General features: G+C 40.2%; 1 protein-coding gene across 7 annotated transcripts in view; it reads right to left on the reverse strand.

The window, feature by feature from the left end:
- LOC110971897 (eukaryotic translation initiation factor 4 gamma 1) overlaps positions 1–23,505 on the reverse strand; it is a 47,129-nt gene extending 23,624 nt beyond the window's left edge. For 2 of the 7 annotated variants that reach the window (XM_022222314.2, XM_022222309.2), the window contains exons 1-9: positions 23,424–23,505; positions 17,492–17,544; positions 14,240–14,361; positions 13,526–13,612; positions 12,020–12,052; positions 11,203–11,223; positions 10,425–10,619; positions 9,910–10,012; positions 2,198–2,337 (exon numbers count right to left, since the gene is read on the reverse strand). In XM_022222314.2, coding sequence (XP_022078006.2) covers positions 2,198–2,337; positions 9,910–10,012; positions 10,425–10,619; positions 11,203–11,223; positions 12,020–12,052; positions 13,526–13,612; positions 14,240–14,314 — 654 coding nt within the window. In that variant the 5' untranslated portion in view covers positions 14,315–14,361; positions 17,492–17,544; positions 23,424–23,505. Of the gene's footprint in view, positions 1–2,197; positions 2,338–6,621; positions 6,677–9,909; positions 10,013–10,424; positions 10,620–10,849; positions 11,168–11,202; positions 11,224–12,019; positions 12,053–13,525; positions 13,613–14,239; positions 14,362–17,491; positions 17,545–23,423 lie in introns of those variants that run through there. The other 5 variants (XM_022222322.2, XM_022222330.2, XM_022222336.2 and 2 more) reach the window with 5 other exon arrangements.
- Between the last annotated feature and the right edge of the window lie 716 nt (positions 23,506–24,221).

The following is a 24,221-nucleotide window of genomic DNA, read 5'->3' on the forward strand; positions in this document are numbered from 1 at the left end:
CTAAAACTTTCTTTTTCAGTTTTTAAACCTACATTTTGAAAGCAGCATTTTACCTGCAGCTCCGTTTAGAATCATTTAACCCTCTGAACCCTAAATCAGGTTTTTTTTGAAGACGCGTTATCTTTAAAGAAAATGTCAAAACCACACAGTTTAACAGAGCAAGAAACTGAAAAACAGAAAGAATTATCAAATTTCCAACATCCCTGAACCAAATAGAGGTTTAATATTGTGGCATTTCATCAAAATCTCTTTATTCTATACGACTCATTCAAAATTTTGCCAAAATAAACAGCTTGCACCAGATTCTATACAAACACACACACACACAAAAACTTTTGCACTCACTCCTACTCTTCTCAGGGTAGTTTACAAAATATACACTACCGTTCAAAAGTTTGGGGTCATCCAGACAATTTCATGTTTTCCATGAAAACTCACACTTTTATTCATGTGCTAACATAATTACACATGGGTATTTTTCTAATCATCAATGAGCCTTTCAACACCATTAGCTAACACAATGTAGCATTAGAACACAGGAGTGATGGTTGCTGGAAATGTTCCTCTGTACCCCTCTGGAGATATTCCATTAAAAATCAGCCATTTCCAGATAGAATAGTCATTTACCACATTAACAATGTCTAGACTGGATTTCTGATTCATTTAATGTTATCTTCATTGAACAAAACTGCTTTTCTTTCAAAAATGAGGACATTTCTAAATGACCCAAACTTTTGAATGGTAGTGTATTTCACTGTATGTGCTGGCTGCATAATCGGAGTAGTCTGAAAAAGGCCTGGCAATGTAGAGGCTATGAAAACATAAACTAGATTTAGAAAACTAGAAAAAAAAACCCACCCAGAAAGTGCTTGGGGTACAAAGGGTTAAAGATTAAACATTACTCAGCAGATTTAACATTGCACTACTTTAAGACTGCTGTAGTTACAATGGACAGTAAAACAAGCTTGCATCTACATTACCAACCGAAAGTTTGGTCAGAGACGGATGTGCTAGTAGCAGCTGAGGTAGCCTTTAGCCTAAACACAGATAAAGGAAGCTCACTTCTTCCTAGCTTGATCTTCCTCGTTTCACAACTTGTGGTCCTCAAATACAAGTGATCCCAACTTTCCCTGCAGAGGCACAAAACGCTGTATACCATTTTTTCCACCCTAACAGATGTACTCTATAAGATATGTGAAAGTACCTGTCCATGTGTAATACAGGTGGAGTTCCCCTTTAGTGATAAAGCACATTCTTTCCCCAAGGACTTCTTAGTGTAAAAATCACAGGGCAATGAAAAGCTCTTACACTCATCTCAGATCTGCTTTCAACACACCATCTAATTCAATTTCAAAGGGAAATGTGAAACTATAAAATTTTGATTCTCTAAAGTAAACAGTTATTTAGTAAAGCACGGTGCCAACCTAAACTACTCAGATGTGTATAAGTTAGAAAACTTTTTGTTTTTTAAAACGCTAACAAATGTACTCAAATAGGCTTGTAGAGCATAGAATATAAAGAACAAACCACTGACTTGTGCACTTGCAAGTCCAAATGTTTCTTCCATGTCGTCACAGTGATGATGCGATCTACATTCATATACTCTCACTTACTCTTCACTAACGTCCCACAGATGAGTGACTGTGATGTGACTGTGGTTTGCATTAAGTCTTCTGCTTGTTGTCAGTGACAGCCGCCTGCTGCATTACGACAAAATACGATGCAGGGGTCAAACCTTTTTCCACTATGCAAGAGCCAGTACAATTATTAGGAACAGTCTGCAATATTACCTAGAGAAGTCTAAACAATGTGAGTAACACAAAGCTCAGCTAATAGGAGCTGTTTGGGCCTGAAATTTCTGCATGCGTAATAAACACAGATATGATGCATTCAGATAGAAATACCACAAAGACATCACAAAAGTTCAAGTATTTAGCAACAAAATTTTCCATTTCAGACAAACTGTTCCTTTATGCCCCTGCTCAATCAAGTTGAATAATATAAAAAATATATTCTCGGTTTATAAGCTCCTTATTCAGCGAATAAAATAATTACAGATTAGAAATGAAGTGGAATTGTAGGGGAACTATAAGTAACAAGCTGGTAATATAGATATCGTGAACCAGAGAGGCACTCTCAAAGCTACAATGAGCCGGTTTAGCGAATCATGTTTTGTGTAAAGGAATGCTGACTGTACCTGTTTGCGTTCCCGTTTGGTGGGGATGTGTTGGGGAGGCTGAGGTGGTGGTTGCTGTTGTTGAGGGGCAGGGTTCATAATGACCGGCGCTGCCGGCACCGAGGGGGTGAACTGAGGCTGTGCGGGGTAGTAGGCCCCTGCTGTGGATCAGACAGAAAGAAGAATGTAAACCAACACATACTGGCTTAATCCTGGAGCTGCAACTTGGCACAAACATATCAGCCTGATGGCCACAGGATGTACAGACATATTCAGGCAAAAACTCCCAAGCCTCTGGTTCCACAATGACCTTACTGTCTACACCACTAATGTTCTTAAAGTCCTGTTAGGCCACCTTAAAGCACTTAGAAAAGCTGCATGTAAAATGTGAAGGCCTGAGTTCTTTAATGAGTTACAGTACAACAGCTGCAGTTTTATATTCACTGAAAACTATAATGTCATCTCAGTGAGATAAATGTACTCTTTTGGTGTTTGATATTTTTATTGAAATTTTAACAACAGAGAAAGAACAAACAACCCCCCCACAAAACAAACTGACCAATCCCTACTGCCACTAACAGAAAACACATTTTAAAAACAAAGCATTCAGACCATCAATACACAAATCAACCACACTACTGAGCCTAGTCATTCTTGTACCGTTGTTGATGGTTGGCTGAAAAAAGTCAAAAAAGGCCTCCACAACTGATAGAACTTTTTCTCAGAGCCCCTCATCACAAATCTTATTTTTTCCAACTTGAGATGAAATAATACATCTTTGATCCAGTGTGATACTGTGGGTGGGGCATAAATGTACTCTTTTAACCCTTTAAGCTTCAGTCAATTCCAGCCGTTTTCAGTACAAAAAAATCGCTAATATTCTATTTTTAAATAAAAAAAATTACGAAAAATACAGGGAATATTGGACGGGCATCACGAGGTGCATTTCCTTGAAAATGACCGATTCGGGGATTTTATACCGACTTCAGGACATGTTTTGGATAAAATAGTTTACTGGCTTGTTCATCTGGATGTAAAAGGTTGGATTATGGCCGTTTTTTGTGGAATCTTTTTTTTGTGTGTAGTAATGAACCCGGAAATGTGAGTCGCGCTGTGTGCGTTGAAGCTGTGTATAGAGAACGGATGGATGAATATTCGTTTTTGTCAGACAAATGTGTTTTTCTCACCCGCTGTAGTAATCGCATCTGAAAGTGGTTTATACCGGCGGATTCATGAGAATCTAAGCTTTCCATCGGCGTATAGTGTTTGTATAATCGTGTTTGCAGCCGTCGGACATTCTTGAAATTCCTATGCAAATTAGTAGGTGTACCGCCGGCGGTACACCTACGACGCACTGAAGCGTAAAGGGTTAAGGACTAAAGGCCTTTTACCGCCAAATGAGGATTTGTTGCACTTCAAGTCTCAAAAGCACTTCCAATCTACGAAAACACTATTCAGTTAGAGTTAAAAATAAAGCCCTGCCATTATTACTGTAAGCATCTTAAAAGGAACATCGCTGCAGCATTTTATGATTTTATTGTAATTCTTGGCCCAGTGAATGAAATTGTGTTAATGAGGGGGAAAAAAGTGACTAAATAAGTGTACTAAAAGACATTCAGGACATAAAAGGACAAACACCGATGGTTCAAACCCTATAAGGACCGTCTGACCAAATCATCAGTGACATTGCTAAATATTGTCATAATAGTCCAGTCAATCCATCATCTGCCTGGCTGATTACTGGAACCAATAATCAGCATTTTACTGATAATTAACATCAATATTTCTTTAAGCGATTCTAGACTTATTTAACTTAAAAATGCACAACTTGATCTATATTGCAACCACCTGTTTCTGTGTGTAGTCACCTTCTGTGTTCAAGGTGTGACGCACCTACAACACTGTCTGATCGGTTGAATGCATGCCAAAACCTCAACAATCAAAGTGATGAATGCCTAAAAGTCCTCTATAAATTAAATATATGTAAAACATAAATAAAAATGGCTTTTCAATGAACATTTGTCTTGAAGTTTGACACCAAAAATTAGAATTTTTAATGCAAATGTCCACTGGCTATCTGTGTACTTTATTCCGACTCATCAACACTGGCTCTGAAAACTGCACATCATTCAGTCCCTAGCAGAAATGTTTTGCACAAACAATGCCAGAATACAAAACAATATGAAATATTTTTCATTAAGACCAGTTCTATAGTCTGAGTACACTGGCAAAACTCGGCCTTGCATCAGACATGTACAACTGCACAGCTGCTTTCTTGGCACGACTTACTACTTATCTCTGAAGCTAAATACAAGTTACATGGTCACATCAGTTCTCTTGAGCAAAGTTTTAACAAACAGCTGTTAACTTATCTGCTGGAATAGGTTTTCAATTAATAGATTAATTGTTTTGTCAATAAAATAGCAGTTTTTTTTTTAATTTTTATTTTATTTTTGTTTTTGCTGCCTTGGTTTACTATTTATTATTATTATTATTATTATTATCGTTATTGTTTTCTGTATTGATTTACTTGTACTATTTTTTGTTTGCTATTGTATATAGTTTAAAAAGGGATGGGGGGATGAGAGGAGAGAGGATCGGGGAGGAGTGAAGGGGGAGGGGGAAATAAAAAGGGAAAAAAAGGATAATAAAAAAATAAAATAAAATAAAATACATATATATTTATAAAGAAGAATAAGGGGGAAGGAGAGGGGAAGAAAGAGGGGGAAAAAAAAATCTTGTGACATATTATCCCTCAGTTTGTTTTTTTTAATGCATCACAAAATCGACAAATACATACTACCACCAAGTGAGCCGGCAGTAAGCTTTACTTTTTTAAGGCATCACACCTAAATAGGCATACAAAACAATCATTAACGAGGAATCAATGTGTTGCTTGAAGTTTAATTTTCTTTGGACAGTTCCTTCCTACAGTTCTTTTCAGCTATTATTGCCATTACTACTACTCTGACTAAATTTAATTAATTTTCCCTTCAAATATATTTTGTTACATTTCCTTGATCCTTGTTTTTTTTCTTTTCCTTTCTTTTGCTCCCTCATCTCCCCCTCAATTTAACATTATCATACTATAATGTGTGTCTACTTCCTTTTGTTGTCTGTTTGCCATGTTTCTTTTTCCTTTTCTTTTTAGTGATTTATTATGAAATTACTGTTTAAAACACTGCCTCTGCTTAAGCCCTCCTCATTATCTCTGATGTTACTTTTATTGTTATAACCAGCTAAACAACCACCAAGAAAGTACCACAAACTAGCACATGTACACACTCACCCCTACACTCCCGCACACACACAATAAAGTAAAAATAAAATAAATAAAATAGTAGTTTTCACGTCTCAATGTGACCAATACAGACTGCATGCTTTATCCAACCAACTGCACAGAAATGCAATATGGTGTCATGTATGACAAAGAATATCACATTTCAGGGCTTGAAAGCAGCAAATGTTTGGCATTTTTGCTTTTTGTCATTATCAGAAAAGCTGCACATTATCTAAAGATCGACTGATTGATTAATTGACTTCTCTTTGTTCAGTCTATATCTATCTGTCCCATGTCTACATGCAGTCTAAGAAGTGGCTGAAGTCAAGTATTAAGTGGCTCAATAAAGACCACAACTGATTCATTCCCACCACTCTTTAAAAAAAATCTCTGCCAATAAATAATATTCGCAGCTTCAACTATTAACATATTCCAGTTTGCACCAGTTCGGTCCAGCAGACATGGCACCTGGAAGAACTCCTAGGTAGGCCTTCAGTCCATGACACAGCAGTCTCTACCTCTGCTCTTCTCTCCACTGCTGCCTCTTATCCCTTAAGGCAGTAAATATTTAATACATTTACAAATTTGTCATTGAAGCGGCTACCCGTGCAACCTTCCATTATAAAAATTACCACAAGATGAAACGGCTTCTTTTAAACAATCTGGTCTATAATGTCAACAAGACATCCAACAGTGACATTACCTGGCCTTGTAACCGGCCGCAGCTACAGTTCAGAACCAGCTGCAGCCCGCTTTCAAAGTACTGAGGCAAAAAGGGGAAAAGTGAAGCTCGGAGAGGCCCCTCTTTCAGCCCCGGCGGTAGCTGGCTCCTTCTCTGCCTCTCTCCCCTTCTGCATGCATTTCAGTCTAACTCACATTACTGAGTCTGCATTGTTGACCAGGAGCAGCACAGCCTAAATATAGTCAAAAACCCACACCGGCTGGGGGAAGCGCGTGCGAGAGGGAAAGGGAGGGAAGACGATGAGAGAAGGACAGAGAGAGGGAGAAGAGGAGCATTCTCGAAACCAGAAAACGGAGTGAGAACTTTTCTTGGACGGTGTCCCAGTACAGTAAATAAGAGACTGGAGATATGACTCACAAAGCGCAGAAGTTGGGAATGGGAGGAGGGGGCTGCAAAGAGGCACACTGTCTAGACGACACCTACCATCAGAGTCCTGCTGCTCTTGAGACCCACGGTTCCCCATGCTGAATGCCAAACTGTGTGTGGACAGAAAATGGAGAGGGGGCTTCTTTTCAACCCCCCTCTCTAACTTGTTCCTGTCCTCTCTACAGGTGCCCTCTCAGAATGACTTCTTTTAATGCTCAGCCCTCCCTCTTCCAGCGTGTCTCAGTTTTGCTCCTCCCTCTGACCTTCCTGATTCCTTCCTCCCTCCCGTTCCCCCCTCTACAGTACACTGGCAGGCAGGCTGAACTGTTAGGTTGTCCCATTCAGACTGGCTCTGATTTGCCTGAAGACTCCCTTGCCTGTTCACCATGGACAGGTTATCTGATCTGAGCCGGTCAGGACATCAGAGCCCACAACAAAGGGGGTGGGCTGTGTGTATGTACGTGGCATGAGTTAAGCAAGACTCACTCTTGGCGGGTGGGAGACTTAAAAATAGTCGCTACACTCCGTCAGCACTGTGTATGTGTGCGTGTTTTACCTGACTGCTAGAAAAGGACTCAGTGGTCACAGACTGCACCACTCAGAGCCCTAGAGGGGGGTGTTGAAATGATATTCTGGGATTGTTACTATGCAGTTACCAGAACCTTATGATGAGCATAGTAGGTCTGAAAGAAAAAAGCTTCATCTTTTCTAGATATACAGTATATGTGCACTATTTTCTGGCCAAACCCATCAGACAGCAGAGTGTGTTAGTCATTTCTCACTTGACTAGTTTTTTTAAGGTCATGTGCCATCTGATGTCATGTAATGCCATGTGACTCTCCTCTCAGATTGTCCAATGTGATAAATATCCTTCACCTAAACCCATGGGGGATTGTTTTCTGCGCACACATACAAAATAGGGAGCCTAAACTGCAACATAGCTTAGTCCTATCACCAGCAGCCTGTGGCGTTGAAGACAATTACTGAATGGGACAGCTAACAGAGAGCCACTTAATTAGCACTGAATCAGGCCGTTACACGCTTAAAGAAAGTATGACATCCTCTGCGCCTAGTTTCTATATAAAAAACTTAGTATTTCAGAGTTGAATAACTTTCCTTTGTATAGTCTCTCTAAATAAACCTTAGAGTTAAACTTATTCCACTGAATATTTATACAAACATCTACAACATTAATGTTTGTAGTGTGAACAGAACCTACTGTAAAAACACAACATTAGATAACTAGAAAAGCACTCAGAGTGCAGTACTCCACCAAGGCTGTCCATTCCCCTATATGGCATTGTCAGAAATGCGACATTTTAGTTAGAAATGCAGCATTTGTTTATTAGCTACTGATGATCAGAAATCATTGTGACACAGAATGTGGCCATTTAATATAGATGTATCCACAAACAAAATGACCTTGCGCTGAACACTGGTGTGTGATATGCATGCATATGTTATGTACAGACACCAAATCAAGTGACCTAAATAAAGGGAATTGATGGGACTCTGGAACACTCCCACAATTTAATTGTTTCTTATATAATTTCCAATGGATAAGTCCAGATAAGTCCACAGTGGTGGATCTATAGTAGGATCACAATCATGTGATCATTGGCAGGCAGGTGACGTAGCGTTCGCTTGTCACAGTTATGGTGACGCCATGCAACTATCTCGCAATGGGAATTTTTTAACAAATCTGTGGATCCAGACTATAAGCCGCATCACTGCCAAAATCTAATGACGTGGTCCTTGTGTCGTTTCTGACGCTCCCTGAAAATTTCATCCAAATCCATTTCTGAGTAATGTTGTGCACAGACAGACGGATTCACGTACGGCAATCATCACATAACTCCACCGTGTTCCTCGGTCGAGTAAAAAGTCACATTCGTCGTGTGTAGCTGCATTTTTTTAAAACATGTATACACAGATGCAGAGTGTGCAAAGGCATTGTTTAAATCTTGTACAGTGCACATCATACAGTCTCACAGGAAGAATTGTGTTTTCACAGGTCTGCATTCAGGCCTCTACATTGTACTGGTGATGAGCTACAGTCCAACAAAGACAACACATAGTTCAAATGCCTGCTACAGGGGGTCAGCAAGTTTGTTTCAGTGCATCGTCGGTTCCTGTGTTGTACTGACACTCAGTCACCTCTAGAGGGAGTGGCAACGCATGTGATCAGCAGCAAATACAGTATGTCTGTAGTGCTGCAAGAAATGTGAGGTAATACCACAACATATGATAGTAGTTTGTCTGGAATGAATAAACATAAAGTAGAGAAAAGATCATGCCACTTGCATGAAAAATAACAACTGCCTTCTTTCAGTTTATAATAAAAACACCATAGTGTTCCATATATAATATTAAGATGTAATACTCAAAGCAGATATTAATTGTGCTATGATATGCCCATTTCACTTCAGCTGCACTGATGATGACAGTCAACAATTTCTAAAACTTTGCCGAATGCAGCCACACCCACGACTGACAACACTGCATGGCTCGTTGCTGCATCTCATTATGGTCATATGGTCTACACTGGTTGAGAAAAAGTGCTCTGTGCTGATTTCTTCCTGGATGGTTGCTGAATGTCACTGCACAGCTGACTGCCTACAGAGATGCTGTTGCCCTTTAGTTCTGAGGAACTTACACCAAAACTTTCAATTAAAAAAAACATCCTGCTACTTCCTCTTCTTTAAAGCAGAACAGCTCGATCGCTGTATAATCAGATACAAATTTTCACCAGGGACAATGAGTTTCATTCCTGCCTCTGAACATGGTCTTTTACTTCTGATTTCATGACAACCAAAAGGGCCCTCAGCAGGGAGATGCAAAAGCAATGACAAGCCTTTTGAGGCTGGCTTAAGATAGAGATGAACAACAACTTAAGATGGAGATGGCAGAATTTAGTAACAAAATCACAAGTCTAAGATTGACAAACGAAAGTCTGTTGCTTTTCTGTAAACACAGATATACAGAGACAAGCTGAATAAACAAAAAGGCTGCCAAACAAGAATGTCAAAAAAAAACTTCAAAGACATGACACTACGGAATGATTACAGAAAGACTGTCAACTGTAATCACTGCTGATATTGGTTAAACTGTCCTTCCCTGTTTCCATTCCATGTCCTGCTAGCTTACTACAGTGTTTCATCTATGTTAAAATGTTTTCCTTACATGAACAAGTGTTAATCCATGTCTTTGTTGTTTAGATGCTATAATTCAGAGTCAGAATGCTTTATTCTGAGTAACTGGTGAACTTTGCATGGTGTCATTAAAAGCCTTGCTGTGTGTCTGTGTATAAGTGGCACAGATGAGGCCCCAGGTAGAGCCTCTTACCATAAGTACCATATTCAGCGGGGCTGGTGCCTGGGTAGAAGCCCGGGGTTCCTCCTGGGACTGGGTATTGCTGTGGTGTGGCCACATAGGTCGGTGACCGGTACTAAGGGCAAAAAACAAAAGGGAGCGTGGAATAGATGAGATATTACAGATATATAAATGATTAGTTTTGTCACAGAAAGATCATTTTATTCTCTTTACCATACACATCTTACGGCATATTAAATCACTAAATGAAGATTTTGTGAATGCAGTGTTAAGAAACAGAGAAGAAATTATTGCACAAAAACATTTTTCCTTATGTCTGAATTCTTGCTTGTGTTGTACGTCGCTTTGGACAAAAGCGTCTGCTAAATGAAATTGCAGAATTGTAGAAAAAGAAAGCAGCTTCACACTTTTAAAAACAATAAACTTTGAAACGTGTGCACTGGTTCTTTGTCTTGTTGCTTCAGCAGCTTCCACCATCTGATTATTGCTGCATCACTTGCTGAAAACATGAATTCGTGGCCCCCTACCTGTCCTGGTATGAAGTAGGCGGGTCCCTGTGGTGAGCTGGGGAAGGGCAACTGTTGCTGGGGGATCATCATCATTTGGGAGCCAGGGCCCGCCTGGTAGACGTGAGTGGGGGTCACAGGCCGAGGGGCACTGCTGGGTGGGACGCCCCGAGGCCCGCTGCTGGGAGGCAGGCTGGCCCTGTTGGTGTAGTAGGGCTAGAGAGGGAAGAGACGGCGAAGCAAACCGAGGTAGATGACAAAGGAGAAGCACGGAGGGTACGAAGATTGAGAAGAAAGGTGGCGACAGACGAACGAAAGGTGAAGACAACGGTGATTGAGAACAGAGAACAAATGGAGACGACAAAAGGGAGGCGACAGAAAAACATAGGAAGAGAAAGGGGACAGAAATAAAGGAGACAGAGGCAAATAAGAAAATGATTAGTTACCTTTCCGAAACCTCTGACATAAACAAAATGCCCTTGCATGATTTTTAATCTTGACCAAGTAAAACTAGCTTGTCCAGCCTAATAGCTAGGCTCATAGTTTGTCCATGAATCTGTGGCTAGACTCCAACTGGAAACATATTGGTCCTGCCTGCCAGCAGAGATAAAGCAGCTAATGCTGGTTCATTCAGAGCCTCCTCATTGACATTCTGCTGCTGGCCTGGGAGCTAACCGCCGTAGCCAGCAACATGACACTAAGCCAACAAAGCACAACATTGCCAAATATTAGACACACACATATGCACTCCTCAAGAGGGTGAGAGGGAAAAAAGGGAAGAAAGAGAAAACGGAGTTACCTGTAGCGACCTGAAGCTTCCCTTCAGCAGCACAAACACAGATCACACACAGACACATCAAATGGAAGCAAGAGGAGGGTGGGAAGAGAAGGATTGAGAAAAAGAAAGCACCACAATCAGTTAAAGCAAAGCACTCAGAAACCATCCGCTCTGAGCCAAGCAGTGAATTAACAAGCAGCATGCAGAGAACAAGCACAACAGTGAATCCCACTGAACTAGGCCTACTTGCTTTTGAACAAGATGCAGACTTGCACCCAGAAACCACCAAGGGAAGATGGGCAGTAATCACCCACACAGCCTGGTGCCCATGTTTTTTTGTTAGCTTTTTAAAAAAATGTTTCCTAACAAACTGATTATTTTATCATGACATTTTAATACAGACTGTAAAAACACTCTTTTCAGGTCCGTTTTAAGCTCATTTTTATATTTAACTACAGCTAAGTCACATAGACTTGAATGTTTAGATTCCAACAACAGGAAATTAAGCATTAAATGAAAATGGTTCTGAAATAGTATGACATAATGCTCAATATGCACTACTGATAACCAATATTCTCCACCATTAATCATGTGTCAAGTTTGTAAAGATTAGATAAAAACTGGAGTTGCTAATTTATGAAACATCATCATGTCATCGGCAAACGCGTCAAAATAAACTGTGGTATTTCATTTAGTCTGTATTTCAGGAAGGATGTCGACTCTAATGTATTTAGTTATTAGTCTGACTACACCAGCCTTCACCAATGTTCCAACAAGGTATCAAAAGAGAGAAAACTGACCCGTCCCAGCTCATGTTAGTCAGTTGTGCTGTTAGTACCTGTTGGTGTATAGGCCGGGGCCCTGGGGCAAACTAGAGGAGGAGAGGCAGACAGGACAGAGGTTATAGACAGAAGCTCATGGCCCATATTTCAGCCTCTATTAATAGGTTCCTTCAGTTCTGCACCTTTGCAACTGCACTTGTAATACTAAACTGTTGTTCAGTTGCTGCTTTCCAGCTGTGAAACAGAAACTTGGTGTCTAAAAATCGACCACACATTGATTACATTCTCTTGATTAGACTGGACGTGTTTCACGGAAGTAGCTTCAGCTTAACAATTTATTTTCATTTTATAATGTTATTTCAGAAATGACTGAAACTGTAAGAAACACATACGGATAAATCAAACAGACTCCCCTAGAGATGATACAGAAACATTAAAAATCTGAAGTGAATTTATGATTCTAGCTGTTAAAAATCACAACGAACGCAACTCCAACTGCTCTTTCTTCCAGGCAACGAGGGGCAATAGTAAGAGTTTAAATCACAAAGAGAAAGTCAATGTGAGCATGTACCACCGTAAGATGTTACAGTTCTGCCCTATTCACACCTTTCAAACGCATCGTGGGTGATCCCATAACAAGCAGACAGCTCAAACTACAGGTGTGAATGCACTCGAGACACACTGAGATCTGATCAGTCAGACCACGTTCTGAGGTGTTCCGGGTCACATATGGCCACATTCTTTCAGCGGTGTGTGCGTGAACGTGTCCTGGGCCCCACCGAATAAATGATGTATTCACTCTGTTCTTACATTGTGAAAAATGGCTTTGTCCATGACATCTAAAAGTTTCACAAAGACATACATTACAAGCGTATCCAGTATGTTTGTCGATTCAATTTGCCTGAAACAAGCTGAGGAATTGACCCAGTCTGTACAGTTTATCTTCTTTTTTTACATTTCCAGTAGACTAGGCCTGTTATTTAAAAACAACAATTCATTTGTTCTTTGCAAATGGAAATGTCAAGCTATCCATTTGTGAACAGATCGCCCAAGACGAATAATATTGCAGGTACGAATTAGAATGTTGTGAGTAACCCATACTGACACTGGCAGTTAAAATGGTGCAGAACTGGTGAGAGGCAGGCAAACAGACATGCAGGCATTCTAAGAAATCCACAGATGGATTCAGGATAGTGTGTATACTATACTTTTCACTGGGAAGATTTCAGATAGCACGAGGAAGCAATAGTGTTGGCAGACTTGCACACTGGAACATTTGCAGCAGGAAGTTCTTAACAGTTTATTCCAACTTTTTATCCTGATTGGTTTGTCTGTACTCATCGAAAGCTGACTTTTAGAAATTAAACAAAGATCTACACTGCACCAAATAAATTAACTTAACTTGTGTAGAAAAAGATGAAATCCTGCACCACAGAATTTAGTGAAATTTTTAAAAAATGCTGTTTTAAATATGTGAGGGAATAAGTAACTGTTTTTAGAATAAGCAGTCATTTGCACGCTGCAGGTGTGCAGTGAGGTGGGTGAGGCCTGAGCACACCTACCTGTCGGGGCTGTGGTGTCGGGTTCATCTGTGGAGGTGGTGGGGTGGCAAACACAACAGAAGGGGGCTGCCCAGGGGGGAATGAGGGCTGCAAAAGACGGGGAGTGATAACAAGAGCAGAAGATTGGAGTAAAAAAGTGAGGCTATATTGTAGACAAGAAGCCAACGACCGCACAAAATGTAAATGTTCACAATATTCGGCCTTTATTCATCCATCTTTTCATATATATGATAATTCGGCACAGACAAAGGGCATAAAAGCATTTTCTTTTGTTGCATCTGATGTCTTTTTAAACATAGTAAAAAATCTGTCTGAAGTTGATTTAAGTCTACTTTAATGAACGCCACAGGGTTTCAGAAAGAACCACATTCTGGACTGGATAAAAACAGTGAAAATGCTGCAAGCTACACTGTCAACAGGCAATGTGTTGCCAAGAACAGAAATGGACCTGGTATCAGCTGTAAATGTGGCTGTAGTTAACTCTGACAATCACTATGGAGTACAAAGACGGAGTTACGGGACTTTCTGCAACATGGTAGTTTTACCAAAGAACAGCTTGCAGCTGTTGCAAACATCCTCCAGCAGAGAGGAAACATTGCTGTACGATCTGCTTTTCATTAACAAACACTGTAACAACAGCCTTTTTTCTTCGAGAAACTTAAGTGGGCTAGAGCACCGCACCCTTACAGAGAGCGACAAAACAGAGCACATTACCTGTGAAAGGCCAGGGGAGGGGGCAGGATGGGGGGTGGAGGGGGGTCCTGTTATAGGCTGTGGTGCTTTATTCATTTCATGGAGTTCTGCATGGGGAGGCGGAGTTGGGCCTGTGCACAAATCTGACAAAAGAGCGGACAGAATGGTTAGATTGGCAGATTGTTCTGAAAATGACCATGAATTTGAGAAGATATCATGACATTCAGTGGCACAGTGGTAAAGCTTACTAAGTAATACAATAGGTAGCAGAAGAGACAGAGTGAAATGTGGCACATCTTAGGCCTTTTCAGAGATGGGATCTAGAACACTGCGAGTTTCATCAGTCTATTAAAGTGACAGCATTCTGTCATTCAGACAAAGGTCACTTTTACATTCATTAGTTCCAGCCGGCTTCATTTAGATACACACACACTACAGACATAGTAGACATGGTGGTCTCTCTTTGCTAACTCATTTTGTAGAACATAATGGTCTGGCTGCACCACACTATCATTCTGTATTCGTTATTTCTTCAGACCAATCAATGCCATTGTGGGCAGAATTAAGGGAAGGATGCGGCTTTGGTGTTCCCTCAAATAGTGACGGTTGGAATTGTTTTGGTGGAACATTTGCATGCAGGGAGACAAGAACTGTGATTAAAACAGATAATCCATCAAAAAAATAACAGGGCTGCCTGACTGCAACGTACATCTGCAGTGGGGTAGATTGTTGCCAGGAGGTTACAGAAAACAGCAACATGCAGATTAAGGATAGGTATCATTAAGATCTTTGCAGTACTACTACTCATATCAATACTACTTATTGATCCAGTAATTTAACGGTACTCTAATCAGTACTTTTAGAGAGAAAAACAAATTAAGAACAGAATTAATATAAAATAATTTATAAACTAACATTCTTGAGCAGCACTCTGCAAGAACATTGCTTTGAACTAATCACTAATTAGTACTATAATGTGATCAGTGAAATGTATAAAAAAAATACACTGATTATTTACAGCAAATGAAAGCAATCTTTTTTTCACTTTGTAGAAATGAATGTTGTGATGATGGGAATGATCAGAGCACGATGGACAGCAACAGAAGAAGAGCTGAGTGAAACGGTGGTTTTATTTAGAAAATAAAATATTATACAATGTGCTTCATTAAACTATCCAACACTACATCAGAATTAAAAGCTCCATCTTGAACAGACATTAAGTACCGTATTTTGGGCCAAGAAATACAAGGAATGGACATTAGACCAGTGGAAATCTCTGCTTTGGTCTGATGAGCCCAAATTTGAGATCTTTGCTTCCACCCGCTGTGTCTTTGTGAGACCAGAGAAGGTGAATGGATGGTCTCTACATGCATGGTTCACCACCATGAAGCATGGAGGAGGAGGTATGATGATGTGGGGTGCTTTGCTGGTGACATTGTTGGGGATTTGTTCCAAATTAAAGGAACACTAAACCAGCATGGCGACCAGAGCATCCTGCAGCAACATGACATCCCATCCAGTTTAGTTGGACCATCATTATTTTTCAACAGGACAATGAGCCCAAACACACCTCCAGGCTGTATAAGGACTATTTGACCAAGAAGGAGATGATGAGTGCTGCATCAGATGACCTGGCCTCCACAGTCACCTGATCTGAACCCAGTGAAGATGGTTTGGGATGAGATAGACCTCAGAGTGAAAGCAAAAGGGCCAACGAGTGCTCAGCATCTCTGGGAAGTCCTTCAAGACTGTTGGAAAACCATTTCAGGTTCTACCTCATGAAGCTCATTCAGAGAATGCAAGAGTGTGCAAAGCAGTGATCAAAGCAAAGGGTGGCTATTTTGAAGAATCTAAAGTATAAAACACATTATGATTTAACACCTTTTGTTTACAACATAATTCCATGTGTGTTCATTCAGAGTTTTGATGCCTTCAGTATTAATCTACAATGTTTATTTATTTATAATTTTATTGTCTATGTTGTGTTTTTGTTATGACCCTGATTGTCTGGAACCTAGTGTTATACTGTATTGTTATATTGTCTAGTGTAGGTCCCTTGATGTTGTTTGTCAGTGACTCAATGTTGTGTTATTTGAGGACAGGTCTCTCTTGAGAATGAGACTCAGCGTCTCAATGAGACCACCTGTATAAATAAAGGCTAAACAAAAATAAAATAAAAATAAAAATGTAGAAAACAATCAAAACAAATAAAAGCCATTGAATAAGAAGGTGTGTCCAAACTTCCGACTGGTACTGTACATACATTAACTAGACTACTTAAGTAAGTGAATATGTACAAAAGAAATAGGAGTGAAGACACTTTAGCATCACATGATGCTTATTGCTCTGTGTTTACTGTGAGGTCAGGTAGGTCAGATTATCAGTAACAGTTTGTCTTCTGCAGTTCTGTCTGCTGTTCCTCTTTGTTTTGTTAATCTTTTACTGTTCTGTGATTTTTGTTGCATACTAAGGCCCAGACCTTATTATTACTTATTGTTTTACAGACACAGCTTTAGGGTAGATAACATTAGCCACAGGCTAACAAGTACAGCAAACCTCTTAGCTGCAACCTTACACCATCAGAAAATTAAGTTTCAGGTGCACCACTTGTTAACATCGACAAGTCAACACAGCTAATTCACCGGAACTACTCCGCTCTGCAAATGTGTTCTCTGCGTAAACAATAGTTGTGATTGGTGGTAACTGGCGAGACCACAGAGTGACTGTAGAGAGAGAAGAGGCTGCATCAGAGTCAAAGTAGAGCATCTAACATATTCTGCAATAAATGGTCAACAAACATTTTAGTGGGTGCTGATTAAAATGGTCGCCAACAGCAGGCTTGCATCCACAAACTACATTCAGTAAGTCATAGAAGTGAGACAGAGACAGTACAGAGTGAACAAGTTAAAAAGTAGCATTAACTGTCAGCCTCCTCTGGGGGTAGGCTGTAGCTTTAACAACGCAGTTTGACCTTATGGACTATTGTGTTGTCTACTACACATAACAATGTTGTACATCTGTACATCGTAATCTTGTGTGTGCCTGTATGCAGTTTAGATTTGTGCTCTGTTAAGAGTGATATGTAAATGTTACTAACAGGGATTTCAACAAAGTGACCAGGGTGCTCATTGTGACAGGAAGCCAGAGAGAAAGGGTAGAGGTTTACTTGTGGGAAATAAAAGAATCCCTCCACCATTCTGGTGTGGAGAGAAGATATTGAGTTCCAAAACTTATTACTTCCTGGTAATAATCAAAATGGACTGTTACACTTACATTTATGAATCTTCTTAGGTCCCTAGTGTGAGTACAGTGAGGAAGGTTTTTTCCTAAAAGGCAGACAGAAAAAGAAACCTTGTTAGCATGAGCATGTATCTGCTTGCAGCACATTTCAAATAGTTCACAGGATCCAACATTACCTGTTTAAACCAATTAAGTTACTATGTGGAATATCGAACAGAGAGATAAGAAGGTCTGGTACAACACTGAGAAGAACAAGTAACAGCATATAACAAGTCTGCAATTTGAACGTTTACATAAAGGTAAAACATTTGTAAAATACTCTACACCCAACAGTGCATGTGGTGAAAGGTAATATGTCTTGTTTTGTGTATTCAGCCCAAACCCCAAAAATATTCAACTACATCCAAAGTGAAACAAGCAAGTGTCACATTGTTTTTTTTTTTAAAAAGACACACCATCAACAATCAAAATACTTACTTTTCTTATTATTTTCAGATCTATATTTATCATGTACAAAAACCTATATTTTTAACAGTGCCCTTTAGTGTAACATTATTAAGAGGTCTTAGAATATAAACTGATCTTTTTGGTACAAAACATGAGAAACATTAGCGACTAATACCCTCAAAATAAATCTTTTTAGCAAGTTAATTAATAATTCGCCTTTTTTAATATCCACTCATTCACATCCCACTACCTTGTCACTCAAAAAACATGCAGCATCAAAACATAATAATGACTATCTGGAAGGCGAGAAATTTATTGGCTAACTGTGTTGAGCAGAGGTAAAAAGAAAATAAGTAAAAAGGTTCATGTTATATTCTTTAGGAGCAAAGGGGATAATGGTCTATCAAAAAAGGCAAAATTTAGAATGAAATGTATTTATCTTGTGAGGTTGAAAGTGGAGTTTGTAGGAGATTCACTAACTTGCACTGCTACAATTTCATATTACCACTGACAAACAACAATATGTGAGGCATGTTTAGCCAATAAACCGGACATTTCATGTGGCAATGATGCTGATCTAATATATTAGATCAATGCATCCAACCACGGTTAAACTGTTCTCAAATCCAGTGACCATTCCTAGAAGAAATCTTTAACATTTTGCATCCGCTGGCAAACATCCATTAATAATTTTTGTTACTCCTCCAGCTCTGCAATTTTCTCTGAACTCAGTCTGATACCATGACATCTGACACATAATTGCCTGACATAATGTAGTTTATGACTGAATCTGGGTTACGAGTTTGTTTTATCAAATACTATCACCCAGTTCACTCAAGGGTCATTTCCTGATTCCAATGCAATAAACCTCCTTAAGTTATATAGTCCTCACATTAGTGACATGTCTGGTATTTATAGAAGAAGCCTACATTATTACAAACACACACACACACCCTTACTTTGATACACACTCTCAGTCACACAGAGAGAAGCAGCAGTGTAAAAAGCCTGAGTCATGATGATTCAGGGTGTACTTTTTCTTTTTTTTTTAAAGAGGAAATCACGCTGCAGAAATGGTTGTAATCACCACTGTTACCATGACTATACCTACACAAAAACAGAAGAAGACAAACACACAATGGACTTTAACTGAGTGAGGGTTTCCATACAGCCAGATGAAACCCCTGGCTTAGAAAAGCACTGACACCGATGGCAAGCCCATCCACAGCAAAGTGAAGCAGAGCTTATAGAACGGCAGCAATATATGTTAAGGTAAGAAAAGGCAATAGAAGGGTGACATGCAACGGTCCACAGGCTCATCCACAGACAGAAATACTGTCCGGCTAAGAGGGGCTGGGTGGCAGACGAAATGCTGAATAAACAATCTCAGGGTTAAAAGAGAGTCTCAGACGAACAACCTCCACTGTCTCTCAGGCTTTACTTCAGTCAACGGGGAACATGAACAAAAACTTTAGGTGTGTAAGCTTTACCGAGAAGCATCGAAAAACAGCGTGTTTCTTCAACAACTCCTTTCACAGGGCCACACAAATTAGACTGCAGAATACATAAAAAGAAAAAAAATATATATTGAGAATAATCAGGAAGCCATGCTTTAGAGGAGCTGAGTCAAGGCATCCACACCCTATCCCACCCCCTAATCACACAGCGCCCCGTTATTTGAGCTGGTCTGACATGGAGCACCGAGGACATCCAGCCACCAGCACCACCAGTGGTGAAACACACTCCTTTAACTGTTGCATAAACCTCCGCATGGACTCCCATGACCTGCTAAGGGAAAGACAGGGCTGCTTTAGAAGTTGGCTATCATGTCACCTATAGAGGGTTGATCACTGCTCACACTTGAGGTAGTCCTACTGTACCCAGTGCAACTTCTAAAATAAGTGTTTGCTGAAAATCTGAAGAAAAAACACCACCTGCAGTGACAACTAAGTACCCTTACTGCTAGGACAAATAACAGAAAAAAGTATATAGGTCACAATCTTTATGAGTCAATGACCTTCTGCAGATTTCAATATACTCTCCAAATGCTAAAGCACTCATCATACATGGTTACCTGTAAGTAATATGTAGAATGCACTTGCACACACTCATTTCTCAGCTTTTGCTTATGCATGCCTTCAATAGCTCCTCTTCTGCATGTAATTCACTGACCTGCAATCTGTGATGTTAGTCTGTACCTGCCACAGAGCTACTGTGTTGGTTGTGGTGGTAACAAGGTCCACCAAAAAATGTTACAGCAGCTTGAAACCATCCAGAGTACTGTTGTGGGTCCAAATTTTGTAGGCATTACAAACACATTTCAAACTAATTAGGCCTGTATTGAAGCTCACTGATCTAGGCACAAGGAGCCAAGCAGGTCACCAAAACTTGCAGTTAGGTCTCTGCAGTGCTATGCTGCTGGTAAAATAATATTGCACCTATTTAAAGTTGCACTGACACAAAGTTGGGACATTCACCAGAGATGTATTCACAACAGAATCACATGAGGAAGCAACCACTATTATTGAGATGGCAAATTCCCTGAAATAACCAAGCAAGCATGCCTTATTGCACAGCCTAAATCTTTACTAAAACCTGCCATTTTCAGCAGACAGACAGCTAACTCAGAGCTTCTTGATGTTGTTTCCCATAGTGAAGCGAATTTTAAAAACAGTAACACAGAGATAGCAGAAAGGGAGGATAATTAATAAAATATGCTGTGAAAAGGGCAGGGATATATTCACATTCGACATCTGGTAACTCACACTACATTTCCCACAGAACAACTCCATGTTGCCTGACATTATACAATCCCTGCCTAATGCCACATCTCTGAAACACCACCCTCCCAGCTTTTACACACAAACTTTCTGCTTCCTTTTAAGCTTCATGCACAATGCAAGATAACACAACCCAGATGACACTATTAGAATTATTCTCTCAGATTTTAGATAGATCCCCACAAAACCACACAAAACACTGCACCACTGTTGTCACAGGTTGATAGTGCTACTACTACCATGTAAATCTTGTGCAAAATTACTGAAACGCTGCTTGCATAAGCAAACACAAAACTTCATTTAATGAATCAACATAGAATTAACAGAAAAAAAACACTTTAACAATCTCTTCTCTGTTGCAGACATTACCCATATATATTTCAGTTTTGGTTTTCTATGATCCATTTGAACATTTATGGTCGATGACTTCACAGACATTCCAAACTGAGAATTATGTTTATACAGCAAGAGTTTAGCCCCGTTCACACAGCATCACAACACCACAGACCGTCACCCCCACGTCCACCACCATGTTCCACTAGTAACATTCTGCCAAAAACCACACATGCACAGACTCTAGACTTTCAAGTTTCACAACAGGAAATTCAGCAGAGTCCTTATGTCAGGCAAACTGTGTCAGTCTGACTGTGACACATCATGCATTTGTCCTGCGACTGCACTTCTACCATTGGTTCAATTCAGGCTAAAGCATGTCTGAGATCACTGCATAACAAGGGTGAATGTCTGTAGATGGAGAAACACATGGAATAAATATATTTCTGTATTATCTATTTGCAACATAGGATGCACTGGAAAGAGCAACCATTTTGGACCCACATTCTCAGCTAAGGTCACATGTCTGCAGTCCTCAACATCAGCCTCACGCCTGCTGCAGCGAGCAGGGAGTTCAACAAACGGCTCAAACATAAACACACCAGCAATGGCAGCCTCTACACAAACAATCTGACACAATGTCAGTGTCGGAAGACATGTTTATACCGAGCTAAATATCCAAAGGTAAAACACCGGTGTTTCGTCTGTCCAAACTGGGGACACTTTTGCTATGACACAGGGGCGTGTCTGCCCGTCTATTCTGGCACAGAGCGAACGACAAAGACAGCTATTAGCATGTGATAATAATAAACACATAACTGTCCAGCACTCGATCTTTCCAAAACACCTGCAAATACGAGTGCGAGGACGTGCAGCTGCATGTTGTGCTATTAGCCATGTTGCTAACTTTCCTAGGCCCAACCTGGATTTACCACGTGGTTTCTCCTGCTATTGGCGCGATGCACATCGCAGCTACCGGCTTCATGCCAGCCACACCTCAGCCGAAATCAGCCATGACAACCATCTATTTCACGTACAAGCATAACCCATACCAATCAAACGATGCTTTAAGGAGTTATTAGTGGAGACAAACCTAACGGCGATCAGGTAAAAGACGAAGAAGTACACAAACCAACAGATAAGATAAGCTACGGACCTGGCTCCTGGCTGTTAGCTCCTACATTTGCATTCAATAGCTCATTGTGCTACTCACATTCCGCAGCCAACTACGCTTGAAAGCCTCGACGGTCTAGGTATAAACACAGCAGCTGTGCTGCCAGTAATGTCGTGACAATGATGAGTACTGTAACTAGCTAGAATGAGTCAGACACCTCCGTTTCATTTCACAGCCCGTTTTGATAGCAACATCACCTTTGCGACAGCCTACGTTCACATTGATGCATCAACGGGGATGCATCAGTGTGTAGGGAATCCTACATTTACCAAGTCCCATATAGCTTTAACTTCCATTACAGCTGCTGACCAGAAAGCACAGCAAGCTGTCATTTCATTCAGCACATAAAGGTTTTTTTTACAAGCTTGAAAACAACAATACTGTTAAATCATCCTCTAACTCTATTCACCATCCATGCTCTCATAAACCCTATATATTTAAGCTGCTACTTAACACCCGTCAACATATATTGGCACACATTTTGTGTTATCTGGTTCATATGTGTGGCATCATTTGTCTCATTCACAGACAGACCGTACTGTACTTTACACAACCTAATCCTTTCACCAACTATGCATACTTTACCGCCTAACGTAAATGGTTTCAGATTGCTGGTACCCATCGCCAGCTATCAGGTTATCAGTATATACTACTACTATTAACAGACATCCCTCCATATAAAGCCAGGCTTCTTAATATGGGTAAACAAGCTCCACAACTTTCTCCCAGAAGCCGGTCACCACAGTCAAACACGCCTTCGGCACATCCAAAGTGTTTTCACTGCTAACGGCTGGGTAGCTAGCAGCATAATTTACGCTAACCGGCGAAAACAACAACAGTGTGACGCGACAGTCCATCTGTCGCTCTTCACGTGTAATATATGACACACAGTGTAACATCTTTCCCCACGTCACACGGAAAAGGACACATGTTGACTGTCTATCGTAATGTTATCATGCTAGCCGAACCAGCTAAAGTGAAGAAAGAACACCCACGTCGTCTTAGCATGAGATGCTAACAAGCAGCTAGCTAGCTAATCCCTGAAAACACAGCAGGAACACCAGTCAGCAGAAACCACTCAACAAAGTCACCACAGACAGCTATTTCCCCTCACTGAAATGTCAAACATAGCTTGAGTATACTTCCCGCGTCTCCGTGTAACGGAGACGTGACAGTTACGTGCAATTTTGGACATTTTAATAAAGAATTTAGCTGAGGACCATGTCGTTACCTTTCTCTCCTTGAGTCCGCAGAGCCGGACGGACGGAAAATCTTCCCGGAAGCCGGTAGCTCGTAATTCCGGCAAAATCCCATCACGTGAAACTTTCCCGGTAATCATGCTCTGTGTTTTCAGATCGTCACAACCTGCCTGGATCATCTGCACTGTCTGCATGCGAGAGACGTTTAGATTTAATAATAAGCGCCAAAATTTTAAATATGTTAAAAAAAACACATTAGAATGACCGTTGTTTAATTACATTATAAACAGATGGTAGCAGTGCTAATTTGCAATACTAGCACATATTTCAGTGTCAGCTTTATTGATCAAGGAGTATCGTTTCCTTTTTTAAAATCTAAATGTATTTTCACATAATACACTGAGACACTGCTATGTACTTGTATAGTTATCCATAAGAGTATGTTTAAAGTGAACCAAAGTTTAGTGCAAATTGTGATGATAGGAATAGAAACTCATTAACAATAAATACAGGGTTATTGACAATTAATGTGCATGAGGTAGTTGGCCTTGCGCTAAAATGGACTCTCATAAAAAGCTTTTGCTTACAGGACAATGATTGTACCACCTAAACAGTTAAAATGTCATAAAGACTATCATTCCATTCTGACAAAAACAAACTCATTTTATGGTTAAGCTGAACCCAGTTTAAACACACCCTGCTGTGCAATGCAGAGGCCAAAAGAAAAAAAAGAAATTAAAGGAAATTTGCATTTTAGGTTGAAAGGCCTGTTCAGTTTAAGTAGTTGGTGCCTGACCAGAGCTTTAGAATTAAAAATGAAAACACACCCA

Source organism: Acanthochromis polyacanthus, chromosome 13, assembly GCF_021347895.1.
Source record: "Acanthochromis polyacanthus isolate Apoly-LR-REF ecotype Palm Island chromosome 13, KAUST_Apoly_ChrSc, whole genome shotgun sequence".
Lineage (NCBI taxonomy): Eukaryota > Metazoa > Chordata > Actinopteri > Pomacentridae > Acanthochromis > Acanthochromis polyacanthus.